This window comes from Micropterus dolomieu, linkage group LG12 (genome assembly GCF_021292245.1).
Source record: "Micropterus dolomieu isolate WLL.071019.BEF.003 ecotype Adirondacks linkage group LG12, ASM2129224v1, whole genome shotgun sequence".
NCBI classification, from domain to species: Eukaryota; Metazoa; Chordata; class Actinopteri; order Centrarchiformes; family Centrarchidae; genus Micropterus; species Micropterus dolomieu.
In genome coordinates this window covers 23,949,941-23,964,259 of record NC_060161.1, presented here as the reverse complement: position 1 = coordinate 23,964,259, position 14,319 = coordinate 23,949,941, and the positions used below count along the sequence as shown (strand labels likewise).

The following is a 14,319-nucleotide window of genomic DNA, read 5'->3' as shown; positions in this document are numbered from 1 at the left end:
CCAACTATCTGGTTTTCTCTGCGCACTTTGAAAAGAAACCTGCATGTTTTTTGACAACAGTCTTGTGTCTGCTCTTGAATCCTCAGTGTAAACCTAACAGTAATATAGACATTTCATAAATTGTATTGATACTTGGAGTAAAATAATACATACATGGAAATACAAGCACAACAAGAGAATGTGATTAAGAGTCAATATGTAAAAACTAGAAAAAAGACAATAGGTCACCTTCAGCGTGTCCGTAGAGGAGTGTATTCAGCACTGAAATAAAGATTAAACTTCATCAGACAAAAAGCAAAGACATTTAAATCCAGCTGGAGTTTCATCAGAGGCAACTATTGATTATCAATCCACAGGATCACACATTTCTGTGATGATATTCTGTTAGTTGGTACAGAGGTAAGTTAAATTCAAAGGCTTTATACAATATATAACAATAACAATACCTCAGACCATAAACTGAACATGCATCGTGCAAAACATTAGTGCAAAAAGAACTAGTGCAGTAGTGTATTTAACAGTCCTGAACTCTGAACCAAGTCAAATCAGAAACCAAGATCATGTCTACTAAACTACCATGTTGATAAAACATGAGTCTGCCTCTGAAAGTCTCAACATTGTAAAGTCAGTGATGTACTCACAGAATAACCCCAGCACACAGAGCAAAGTGTGCCCCATCTTCACATCCAGCACGGACACTGTCGCTCTGCTGCTGACAAATGTTTCTACTTTGCATTAATAATGATGCAGCAGGAAGAGAGAAGTTACATTTCATATAAATATGAGGGCACATTTTTTCTTTACCTTCTCCTTCTGAGTACAGCCTGTCTGTTCTTCCTTCCCTTTTACACAAAGCTCCAACAACTGCAGTGACTTTGACTGCAGCAAACTTTGAAATGTTTACACTTCCTGCTTTATTAGTTCACGACTCTCAACTGTGGGTCTCCAGGTTTGAGTCGTTCATTTGTCACGTGACAGCTCGGCTACAGGGCTGTGGTAAGCAGGCAGCACAGGAAACAGAACTGATTAGTTCACGACTCATAGCAACTGTGGGTCTCTAGGTTTGAGACTCGTTCACCGCTCACATGGGTCCTCCTCTGTCTTTCGTTGTCTGGTTGTATACTCAGGAAAGTGGAAGGATTTAGGTGGAGTAGTGGATTGCATATAGACTACATATTTCTGTGGTTTTTACATGGTTTGAATTTGGTTGTGGGCCCAGGGGGGTTTATATAATGATGATAGAGAAAGATCAAGAGGTGAATTTGTGCATTATACTTTGTCAAATAAAGCAAGCCAGGCAACCTTCCATGTTTGAGAACGGTGCTGTTTTTTAATCGCCAACTAGAGGGCTGCAATAATAACCAGCCTAGTTCAAATGAACGAAATGACTCAAAAAAAGATTCGTTCATTTTAATGAACGAGATTTGGTGACTCGAGTCTTTCAAAAGAGTCAAACTTGCCAACACTACAGCAGGGGACGCACAGGAGGAATTTTCACGTCCTTACAACAGTATAAAAGGATTCAGGTTGAAAATCTGTGTGTTTCTGAATGTTAGGTTTGTCTCTACATGTAGGAGGTTGTGTTTCTGTACGGGTGTGTTCTGATCTCCCAGTAGCTCCCTGCTAAGTGGACTGCACAGGGTATTCGGCCATTTTAAGCAAGATCCAAAACTGCAGGGAGCACAACATGTTCAGTTCAAAGGGCACTGTGAACTGTGTAGGGAAGAAGTGAACAACGGCTCATCAGTTCACAGGAAGTTGACAAGAAAATTACCCATAAGCCTTTGCACCTCATAGGAGCAGCAAAAACTAACAATGGAGCAGACAATAGAGTTTATATATCTGTAATTATTGTTGTGGTAACTAATGTTATCATTATTTGTGATTATTTCAGAAGTTAGGTTACCTAAAAGCAACAATGCTCATATGAATCTTTTCAAGAATGACGCTGCATATTAATCCAATCACATTCATTCACAAGTTACATACATTTTAATAGAATAGAAACAGAAGGAGTTACAGAAATATAAGTTTTGTAATTGTATCAGTTTGTTTTAATATATATTCAATATTTAATTTCAGTAAATGTCCACAGTAGCAGCGGGTATCCGAGGTGTTTATGTTACCAGGGTAACACACGGCGGAACTTCGGTGTGCTTTGATGTTGCAGAGTGTTCCGAATGGAAGGATTTAGAAGTTCTCTGAGCAGCGAGTTCTGTTTGTGTGGATCAGAACGCAGCCTGTGTCTCTAAGTTTTAGGGTTTTTCACTCTTACTGTTCTTCATTTCTACTGTTTCAGATTTGGAGATTATTTTTGCTCACCACCAGAGAAAGCTATGTATAAAAAACAGCTGCTACTAGAGAACAGAATAGAGGGCAGAGCTTTGTCTCTCTTCACGCTCACTTCTGTTCATGAGACTATTTCTGTTTTGCTCGAGCTCAGTCACTTTCTGTGGGGGAAGTTGTGACCAAACCTAAAACCACATGGACATGTAAAGTGTCTCTGCTGAGGTGATGGGATACTTTTATCTACAATACTGCAGTTCAACTTTGTGATTTAAAGGATATATGCGCTAATAATTTAAGAAATGTCTTTTTGTCAAATTCAATGAATATCTCCTCACAGTCTGCTAGCTGTCTGCTCTGTGTGTGCTGAAGAATAATCCAGTGTTTGTACTCAGCCCTGGCTCTGTAAATGGGAAACAAACTCCAGCAACTGATGCTGTGAAGCTAACCTCCTCATGAGGAGGTCAACAAGTTCTGAGTTTACCATCTCAGGCTCAATCAACTCCGAGCTCAGGGATGAGCTCAGAGTTTGTTAAGCCTGCTTTCTGAAACAGGGTCCTGGTGTGCTGCTCTGGGAAAAGTCTCCCCCTCTGCATGTTAGCTCTGCAGCAACAACTGTAGCAACAGTTTGCAAACCCGCAACCTAGCTAACGTTAGTGGCATTACCTGCTGTGTCGTTGTGGTATTGGATTTCTCCAGAACTGCCACTTTAAAGAATAATTATATTTTCAGTTAAAATCAGAAGTTGCTCCCTCCTCTTGTCTCCAGTCCTGCTCAAATCATGTTACACAATACACTAACAATTTATTGTTTATTTGTGCATGTGTGTGCGTCCACAGTGCCTACATTTTAATGATGTGTTCTCTCAAAATGCTATATGAGGACAAAAGCCTGGATGCCTGTGCATTACTCTGTGCCCAGGTCTATATTATCAACGCATGCAACAGAAATACCTCAGTAGTTTAACTTTTAAATGTTGTCATGTAAATAAATATTAAATCTTGTAAATGTAAAACACAACAATTAACTTAATTAGTGAACCACAGATTTGCATGTAGTGCTACAGAGTTAAAGTCGACATTCCCTCCCTCCTCACTAGACTATGTGCCTCTGAAAACTGAGTTACAGACACAAGTGCAACAGAGGCTAGGAGGGGCCAGGACTCTGGCTCCCTAATAAAAATATCAGGGTGCTGTGAGTCATCTCACAGTATGATACGATATGTATGTCTTTGTAACCCATTCAGTTTTGTGTAGAATAGTACATCAGAAAATAGAGCTGGTCCTTGTTTGACGTCAGGATAAATAATGTTTTCAAGTTTTCAAGTGGTTTACAATTCTCTTAAATTATTTAATAAGTAAAATGTGATGCTGAAGAGGTTCTCATCAGATATAAATCTAAAACAGAGGCCAGATATCAGGATTTATTTGTAAAACAATCCTTTTAAAAACATCTGGAATTATAGATTATATGAGATTATAATAGCTTTAACTAATGTTTTCCAACTTTTAATTTTCAGACTATGTGTCCTGTGGGCTGAGTAACATGTATGTAATTTGAAATGTTTTTACCTCATGTTGCCACAGTAACTTCAGATATCAAATGCACACAGGGGAAATTAACGCTCAAATAAACTGGTGCATTTATTATTTTCCATTGTGCTATAAATATTACTTTGAAACTAGAGTCTAAGAAGAAACAAGCCAAGCCTGTGCTTGTCAGCATGAGGGAAAAATAAGTTCCTCTTCACACATAAAACGGTGTTGCTGTGAGATCAAGAATCAGACAGTGTCATCACCACATTCACACTAAAGCTGATGTATGTATACCCAGAAAAGAAGAGAAGTCATTATACTGCAGGATGTACAATAAGAACAGAAATTTAGTCGTGCAATGCATAGATAATAATAGATGATATGTGAGAAAGCCTTAACATGACTGTCAGAGTCTGCACTCACTGCATGCTGAGCAGAGACAAAGCAGAGAAAAGCCTGGACACTTTCTGCAGGTTTTGCCTTTTATTATATATTATGTATAGTTATTTTCTTTGTAGACCACACATACTCACCCTCACAGTCCACGAAGCCCATAGGTATCAGCATGTATATTTCTGCAGCTTCACAGTAAAACTCACTGACCAGAAGATCCTCTCTCCTGCCCGATTCTTAGTCCGGAGTCATTTTCAGTTTTTCCAATGTAAACCAGTAATGTAACAGACTGCTTTGAATACAACAAAGACTGATAGTGACATGAGGAAGTAGGTGGTCAATATTACTCAATCTGAAACTTAAGAAGACAACAGCCAGAAGGTTGAGTTTATGAAAATGAGACTGTTCTTCACAATGTACCGTATGCAACGTAGCCTATGCGTCTCTTGACTTTTTTTGATGGATTTAAATGCGTCAGAAACCCGTACTTGTCGACAACATCTATGCAGCTTCCTGCAAAGCCTACGAGTCTGACTTGAAACGTTGCTTTGGGGACTGGCTCCACGGATCCTGTCATGTCACGCTGTATGGGGCAGTAGCGGGATCTGTGGTGCGTTAAAGCACAATACATTTTATTTGTTTCATGAACTGTTTAGAAACAGTGTAAAATATAGATAAGCGACCCCCCCACACCCAAAAAAGCATTCCTTTACTCCAGGAACGTCGTCCCCCCCTCCCATGTCCACCACCGGTAGCCTATTGTGGCCTACAAAAACATTTACAAAGCTGTTTAGTATTAATTAGCATTAGGGGAGACCAAGATGGTTGTAAAATTTTTGACATTTCTGTCTGTTTCTCGGGTCTCTTTTAAGCCGGTGCGTTCAAAATGTGATACAAACTAGTTACATGTGTCTGCTATTAAGTGGTGTAGCTGTCATCTCTGCAACACAGACAGAAAATGCATGGTTTAGTCTCAAACACAAGGAGTAAAACGTTACAATTTACCCCACAGTCTGTGTTAGTTGTAACCTTTATATTCAGTCTGTGGTTGTCACATTCACCAGGGTGAAATGTAATATTATGTAATTAGGAATATGAGAAAAACATGCTATTAAAAGTTTCCTCTCATGGGTGTACTTGTCATGGGTAGTAGAGTGCAATAGAGATGCGGACCCAAATGCAGACTGTAGGCGAGGTGGTTCCAGTTCAAAGAAAGATTTATTAAAACGAAACTAAGCAGGTTTACGCTGGGAGCACAGCGGCAAATGTTCAAACAAAAGGCAACTCCAAACAAAACACAATCCAAAGGGAAGAGTCCATAAACAAAGAAGGTACAAGATACAATCCGACAAAATAATCCAAAAGCGCAGGGACTGGAAACAACACACGACACAAACACTGACCACAACTAAGGACAATATACACACAAGCAAATGAGCTGGGAGGGAAGCACAGCTGAAACACATCAGGTGATCAACAACAGGAACAAAGCTAGACAAGGACACATGAGAACAGTGTTGTGTGATAACATCTGCTCCATAAAGGAAAGGCAAAATGAAATACTGCACTGGTCCAACAGCAGCGATTCATGTTATTGCCTGCAAGAGATATTCCCTTATTCGATGGGGATCTTCTTCAATATATTTGATTCAAGTCAGAATTTGAGCAGGGAGGGGAGGATAAGTTCAGCCAGGGTGATTGTTTATATTACCTGTAACAGTTCATGACAGGACAGCCAAGGGAACTGGTAGGAGGCTGCCAGCATATGGCGCCTAATCTGGGCTATGTCAGCAACATGAGAGCAGTCATTTCTAAGATCCCTTTCAAATTGAGGTAGCTATGGAGGTCGGTGGCATATAGCATAATTGAAACATCCGAAAGCAGAGCTTTGTTCAAAGATTTGGTGGCATTCATAGAGAAACATGTTTGTATTCTATCAGACCCTTTGTTTTGCAATATTCAGGACCAGTTGGTGCTAAGGTCGCCAGGCTGAAGTCGCAGACAAGCAATAGTATTAAAGGAAACAGCTTTGTCACCACCATTGCAACAATACATTAAGCTAGGAACTTCAGAGAGAAAAGGGCAGTCTTGCCAGAAAATAGCTCTGCAGTTAAGCAAACTTGTGTTTGTTGTCCCCAAAGTCACTCTTTGGAAGAATGTCAACAGTTCAAAAGGAAGAAGCACCAGGACAAAATAGTCTTTCTAAAGGAGAAAGAGCTTTGCTGTGGCTCTTTATTTGCTGGGCACAGGAGTCGTAATTGTGAAAAGTTTTTGACCTGGAGGATTTGTGGTCACCCTAATGTGCCTCATTGTAGATCTTGTGCTGTATTTGATGCTTTGTTGATGCTTGTGTGTTGTTTCTCAAATGTAATTCGCTTTGGATAAAAGCGTCTGCCAAATGAGTAAATGTAAGAGAGACAAAGCAAATGCAGACACGGAGCAGATGACAGATCCATCAAAGGGGGCAGAGTAATCCAATTGCATGCATTTCTGGACCCTGGCAGTTCAGCCACTTTCTGTTTAGAAAACCTCATGCAAAGGTTTAGTCTTTCTGGCAAACAAACCCACTTTCTGCTACAAACCATGGAACAAGAAAGGGTGATGTGAGCATATTTATTGCCCAGGCTGGAGGTGTCTGGTGTTGAAAGCAATATCTTCTATAAGCTACCAGAAGTCAGACAGATTCCCAACTTAGAGGCTAATGTCGACCTATTGATAGATGTTGGAACCTTGGGAGGTCATAAACAGGCGTGGGATGGATCATATGAAATAAACACAGTATTGGCTGACAGCGGCTTAGGAGCAGATGTTCATTCAGTGCTTGTCAGCAGTATTTCTGTATGCTGGTTGGAAGAAATGCTAAACAGTCAGTACAACCATGATTTCAATGAGAGCGCTACAGAGGAGAAAGGTCCTTCAATGGAAGATATCAAGATCATGGAGATTGTGTAATATTCTGCAACACCTGAAGATGGTCATTTCAGCTTGAAGCTGCCCTTTAAAATGAACAATGTAGTACTGCCCAACAACTTCTTTGTAGTAACACAAAGGATACTTGGTCAGAAAATGAACTTCCTGGATAATGAACAGTTTTATGAGGAGACTGAGGGTGTCAGGATTCATGTAGAAGGCCTTGCTGCACTGAACACTGAGCTATCCCAAAAGGTACATGGACTGAAAGAGCAGCTGTACACCTACCAACCTCCGCACACTGGGAATATCTACTGTCAGAAAGTTGCTTGACAGTGAACAGTTGCAACGGGTTCTGCAGTGGAAGTAGAAGCAGCTTCAGCAACTGAAGAAGAACCACTTCCTGTTGAGGCTTCCAACCTAAAACAAAAGGTAATAACCCCCAGTGATAAACTGTTTGGCTAAAATGTTACGTCAGGTTGGTAATGACTCCTTAATTTGATGTTGTTTTGACTTGTAATATTCAAAACAACTACAGTAAGATTTGTACACTCAAAACATATGAAAAGTTTAAAAACTACCCCACAGTTTATACAAGTACAGCAAGTACATTCACTGATTGACAGAAATTTAACTGGCAACTATTTTTTGATAAATCATTTTTCACGTAGAAACATTTTATGGTTGCAGCTTCACAGATGTGAAGATATGCTGCTTTTCCTTTTGATTATTTTAATGTATTTTTAATAATTTTGAGGATTGTACTGACAAAACAACATTTTTCAATATTTATCAAAATGTTTACAGTCGATTAATGGAGAAAATTATCAGCAGATCATTCCATAATAAATAAAAACTGTATCAAGTAATCATGTATGTGTTACTGTTAACATAAATGCTCATGATAATAAAAAGTAAAGAATAAATTGTATAAAAAGGAATAAAAAGAAAACTAACACCACAATACCAAAACACTGTACCAAATAACTGCATAATCCATAAAGATGGGTCATCCAGTCTAAACAAAATACTGCATGAATGTTCATCTGTCTGTCCTGGGTTAAAGGCTCTTTTTCTTTCATTTGTCATGTTCATCTCTTTGGCTTGTGAATAGCTTGTTTGACCTGTTGGTGGTGCTGTGACTTCAGATTTTTGGCTTTTGCAACACACTGTAGACCGTGTCAATTTGTGTGGGGCGTTGTGCTTCATCCAAGGTGGCTGACTGTGAAGCCGATGCCTCTTGGATCTTCTTGTGTCCTTTTGTGTCTTTACTGCTGTCACTCTTTCTGTGAGAGGCAGTCAGATTTGGTACCTCTAAAACGCAGTAGACAGAATCTACTTTCGGACTTTGCTCTGACCCCAGTTCCTCTCTTGATAATCTTTGGCTGATGGTTGGGCAGCGATGTGTGGCTTCCACGTTTTCATAAGAGGCCTCAGACTGACCAGAAGAAGAGGTAGAGCCCCTGGTCACAGGGCGTGGCTCTGCCTCAAATGGCTGGCTTTGTGTTAACTGAGTTATAGACGTCTGTGCCTGCAAATAATGCAGTAACATATCAGGCCTTTGAACAAAATGTCAAATGACAAGACACATCCTAGCATTAAAGATAAACTGAATTCACCATCCTGTAATCAAAGTCTTCTAATTAAAGTTCGGCTTACCTGACGGTGATGATATTCTGATGAGCAGAGCCCCGTCATTACAAAGAATATAAATGTTAAGAGGAGTATAAACACTGCAATAGCTATTACTATTACTATTACAGTGGTTGGTTGTGTTGCCTCTTTATGTTCAGGATTCGTTTTATTAAAGCCTGGAAAGACATGAAAATACATTTTAGTAACTAAAAGTGATAAATTAAAACTACTTAAAATCATCACATCATGCTTACACATTGCCTCCATGCTTTCAGAAGCATTGCTTGTGCTGACATGGTTGTGTCCACTGCAGACAACAGTTCTGTTGTCAGAGGAGATGGTGATGTTGACTTTCACGAATGATATCAGAGATGTTCTGCAACTGACTCCATTACACACAGACCACGCCCAGTCACCCTGGACGGAGCAGTTGACTGTGATGTTGCAGAATCCAGCAGATTTGTTAGAGCGCAGCACCTTCATCCTGATGACAGGTCTGGAAACAGTTTCTGCAACAGCCACCCAAGCAGATGAATCAAAATGCATTAGATCTGTGAACTAGATTTGTTGGTACCCTCTGATGGCAACTAGTAGGACCCACGACAAAACAATGAAAAAGACATGCAGATTCCAGCGCCCAATAGCACTGCGGCTGTTACGGTGCTACCTTTGACTTGTACCGGACATTTAGTATGACAGGTGCATAATGCTTTACGGCATCAACACGACTCTTCAGCAAGCAAGCTGTAAGATGAAGCAAAAACTATATAATGTACAATGTAAGTTCTTTGGAAGAAGATATTTCAGTATGGACACCATGCAGCAGAGGTTGCAAATAGACTGCAGAATGCATCTGAGGAAGTGAGGAAGAGACCGGACAAGAGTAAATACTCTTAGTTGTTGGCGTGAGCTAAAAGAGGTGAAAGAATGCAGGACAGATGACGAGCATTAGGTAATGGAAGCTAAGCCGAGCAAGAGGCTCAGTGCCAAGCAGAGCAACAAAGCTTAGAAAACTACCAATGCAAGAACATTTTCAGAAATGTTACCGATGTCCGAGTATCTAGCAAGTTTGCTAACATCAACTGAAGATTTATAACTAGCGGCAAGTGACCGAGAAACATTTTGTAACTTTTCTACCATAAAATTGTAGCTGGTGGAGAGCAGTGCCAGTGTCGTGTCAATCTTGCTAAAAGCCGTGTGAGTGGGCAACATAACCGGGCTCAGCTCAGCAGCCTTTATTTACATATCGATAACTAATTGAAGATAGGTGAAGAGACCGAAGAGGACGTTGGAGCTAAGAAGAGAAAAAGAGAGTGACCCAGCAGGAGGCTCCCGGAGATTGGCGAGAGCTTTGTGAAATAAAAGGCTGGAAGACAGATGCCAAGCTGGCCTTCTTTCTGTTTACTTGCTTTATGCATTATCAAAGTTTTGGACCTACTATTTTTTGATCATAAGTAATATTATCACAAAAAATGCATGTGTATAGCTGTTCTTATTTACAACAGCTGTGTATTACACTCCAAATCACACAAAAAACTAAATCTTACATATCTTACCTAATGTTGCTTTAATAATAGCTGCCCGTGACATTTTGAGCAAAGACTTATGATACTGTAAGCACAGACAGTCGCCGTCTTAAATACCAATAATCCATTTTACAAACACATGCAACATACCACACATACCACACATACTCATACCACACTTGTTGCAAGTTGCCATCAGTCAAATAGCAATAAAAATACATGTCATATTAATATTGTATTGTATACATGTGGTACATAAAGAAAATCCCACACAAAGAGAAATACATGTATCCCCAGTAGTTTGTAACCCATAAAGGATTTTGTCTGTTTAACAGTTATTATATATATACTATATAAAGTGAAAAGTGACACCATATGTAAAGAAAAATATTTTTAGAAATCAAGAACATTCAAAAGTGTTATTGCAAAGACATGACACATGGTTCTCATAAAAATGTGTCAAAATCCTCATTAATGCTTTTAGGGGCCAAAGTGTCTCCTGTACCTAGAAGTGTTCACGCTGTAAGAGTACAGAGTTTATATTTTCCCCTCTCCATGGATGTTTAATACCTCAGTTCCCACATATCTGAGAGTAGAAGTGTTGTGTTTCACCTTGGAAAAGTGTGCAGCCACAGGACTAGATGTTACATTGTTTCTGATAGTGCTGAGCGATACAAGTTCTGGAGGTTTCACCAATGTATGCCAATTCACATGGACATTTGAGCATGTATACTTAACTACTACAATAGGAAGCACAAAATCAACAAAACTTATCTACACAAGCCTCAGACAAAGCCTCATGCCCAATACAAGTGATCATAATTCATAGACAAGTGACAAGTGAAGTGCACAGTGCCTCCACTATACAGTATTTGCATGTATAAGTGTTTTGTTATTTATTTATTTATTTCCCTGGCTATTGTGAGCCCCTACAGTACTACTGCATCCCTAGCATTTGCCTACACTGCCTACATGAGCAGCTCTGATAACACCAAATATACATGAAGCCACATGCTCTTTATCAGACATGATACTTTAAGACATAAAACCTTTACAACTAAAATCATTTTAACTTTTCACATATTGTGTTAAATACTAAAATGAAAATGAATGAAGGGATGTACGATGGTAAATGCCAAAAACTAAAATGACTTACTCTGTATTTTCCTTGATCTTTGTGTGGTCTTTATTTGTAAACTGGACTGTTGACCTTTTAGAAGTCACAATTTAAAAAAGTAAATGCATTTTAAAGAGGTAGGTAAGGTTAATTAATTATATTGTTCTATGTTCATGTCAATAAAGGTTTGAGAAAAGTTTTAAAAGTTCTAAGGTTAAAGCTAAATACTGCTGATAAAGAAACTTTGTGTGTCTCATTGTGTTGCAACAAATCAAGAAGATCCATACCTGTAAAAGACAAATAACTATTTAGAACTTACCTTCAACAATTAGTGTGTGGGTCTCAGTAAATAAATGAAAGTCAGAATCAGTGATAGTGACTTTATAGGTGCCACTGTCAGTCTCTGTGAGGTTCTTGATACACAAGGAGTGGCTCCCTGGATCATAATCCACTTTGTCTTTGTACCTGGGTGTGATGTTGTTGTTATCAATAACAATAAATTTATCATCAAAAATCCACTGATAACCTCGAAATGGTGGTGATTTTCCAACTTGTAGACATAATGAGCTGTTTTTCACCCGGTAATGCATCGTTGGTGGGTCATCTGCTGTAACCCCTGATAGGAAACATTACAAAATATCATTAAAAGAATATCATTAAAATACATTAAATTGTATTACCTTAGAAAGTTTCATGCAGCACTAATGTGAATAAAAATATAAAGAAAAATGTCATAAGCAATGTTTGTGAATTTAATTGTCTTGCCTAGCTGCAGAAAGCATTTGTGAAGATGATGATGTTGTTATTCAGCTTTATTTTCAAGTCCCTAAACTATGAACATTAAAATTAAGGGATGTCCATATCCAATCTCAAAAGATCAGTATCTCATTAAGGCATTTTTAACTGATCAGATTTTACTCAGGAAGCTTTCATGCACAGCGACACGAGCGCAGTTAACGTCAAATCTCCAACTCCCCACTATATGTCTGTCTCCACTCCGCTGAGCTTCATGTGTGTGTAAGAGCAGGGCTGAACCCCGCCTGCGATGAATCACCACACACCATACAGCAAAATGCAGGATTATGCTGTTTATTTATGTAATTTATTTAGTCTCTTGTGTTTTACTGTCATCTATGGTGCCTGGTGTTTCACAGCCCAGCCACTGTTCGGAGCAGAGACAGACAGCCAGGGAAGATGTACAGACGACGACAATCAACAGTCATGGGCTGAACCAAAGCGACAAACACTGGAGGATACTTTTAAAAGGAGAGAGAAATTCATTTGAGACCGCGACAAGGCCAAAAAGATTACAGAGAGGGTTTGTCATTTTATACTTTAGTTTGTAAGAAATTTGAATAAAACTGAAAAACAAAATGGAAATGTAAATAGAACTGAAAAGATTTTGTAATGCTGCTTGAGAACCAGGCGCACAAAGGCTAAGCTAATAAATTCAATCACCTAAGACCAACTTTATAACTCGTCATAACACCAAAATTGATATATAACTTAAAATAACTACTGCATATTGGAAAAACTTTACAGCACTGAACATTTTGTTACACCCTGTTTCGTTATGAAACCTCACATGAATAGTTAATAAATTAATAACATGCACATTACAGTAGTTTTTCTTCATCTTACCTGCAATAATCCAGCAACTCAGAAGTAGAAGCATTTTCAATCCACTCAAAATTCTTTGCACGCAGTGTGAACTAGTCTGAAATTGTTAACAGGAAACTAGGTTTTATATGAAGATATGATAGCAGGTGTCAAAGGGCAGGAAACTGTAGGCAGTACAGTTGTCACTTTTTCAAAAAATCCAGTTCCAATGAAAGACCTAACACATAACACCTTATTTGTTTAAATTAATTTGAATGAAACCCACATAGCCTTATCCAAACCTACACTGTAAAACTAACTTTGCTCTGTTAGATCACAGTCTCTTAATTGCCTCATTTGAGAAACAAGGTAAACAGGTAATCAGGTAAACCAATTTTGTAATGTTACAGTAAGATAGTTGCATTTTATAAAGTCAGCATACAGCTGCATCATTATGCACAGCTATTTTTTCTACGATGTTGAAACCAAAAAGCTTCCATGCATTACTACTCAGATGTTTGGTGTCATGGTCAAATGATCAGCATGGCAGAAATCGGAGAAGTGATTACAGACTGAAGATTTAATGTTTGTATGTCTGACTTCCCTATTTGTGAGTTAGTGTGATGCATTTTACTTGTAGCTTTGGTTTGACGTTCAATCTGATATTCAAACAACAACATGAATAGGGTTTTCCTGTGGTTTCTGTAGGAAATAAAACCAGTTTCACACTAAGTGACTCAATCTTATTGTCAGTCTTGGTCTCAAAGAGATGGCAATGACAATTGCAGTGTACAATTTGTATCTGACACATAAGGTTTAAAGGTACAAATACCCTGTCTTATTGTTTTCAACTTTATCCATACCCATACAGTACGCCATCGCATTATCAAGGTAATGTCTGCCAATTAGCTATGTGCTGCATTCTGAGTCAAAATATTACCTGCTGAGATGTCGTCAGTGGGGATTTCGAACTCATGGAAACTACAGCCAGACTTTTTATCTGAAAAAAGCACCATGGAAATTCTGTAATATGTGACAGAAAATTGATCACTACCTTATTAGACTATATATGCTGTGGTAAATTCTCATAATCTGGTACTATAGTTAACAAGTACAGCACTACTACTACTAGTACATCACATGTAAAGTCAAAGCAGAAAATATAAAACCTTAAACCTATAAACCTTAAACTTTAAATATCAACTGAATATAGAATTACACTTCTGTGCTCTCCTTTGAATGAAAAATCTGTGCTGCAAAGGCAAAATGACGCCTATATGACAGCACCTCCTCCCTGTGTATATTCAAAACTGTTGTG

General features: G+C 38.7%; 1 protein-coding gene and 1 long non-coding RNA gene across 2 annotated transcripts; both read right to left on the bottom strand.

Annotated features, from left to right (window-relative positions):
- Positions 1 to 228: 228 nt before the first annotated feature.
- LOC123979834 lies at positions 229 to 875 on the bottom strand. The gene is made up of 3 exons (XR_006827341.1): positions 805 to 875; positions 642 to 709; positions 229 to 261 (listed from the first exon to the last, which is right to left on the bottom strand). It is a non-coding gene; the product is annotated as an uncharacterized LOC123979834 (long non-coding RNA).
- Positions 876 to 7,969: 7,094 nt separating this feature from the next.
- Positions 7,970 to 14,053, bottom strand: si:ch1073-220m6.1 (SLAM family member 9). The gene is made up of 6 exons (XM_046063899.1): positions 13,942 to 14,053; positions 13,044 to 13,119; positions 11,722 to 12,018; positions 9,014 to 9,268; positions 8,784 to 8,935; positions 7,970 to 8,655 (listed from the first exon to the last, which is right to left on the bottom strand). The coding sequence occupies exons 1-6, from the start codon at positions 13,975 to 13,977 to the stop codon at positions 8,269 to 8,271; spliced, it is 1,203 nt and encodes a 400-aa protein (XP_045919855.1). The 5' UTR covers positions 13,978 to 14,053; the 3' UTR covers positions 7,970 to 8,268.
- Positions 14,054 to 14,319: the final 266 nt, after the last annotated feature.

Coding starts and splice junctions, on each gene's coding strand:
- si:ch1073-220m6.1 (XM_046063899.1), bottom strand. CDS start 13,977: ATGAGTTCGAAATCCCCACTGACGACATCTCAGCAG. Junction 13,120..13,941: donor CACTGACGACATCTCAGCAG/GTAATATTTTGA, acceptor TAACAATTTCAG/ACTAGTTCACACTGCGTGCA. Junction 8,656..8,783: donor CAGAATATCATCACCGTCAG/GTAAGCCGAACT, acceptor CATTATTTGCAG/GCACAGACGTCTATAACTCA.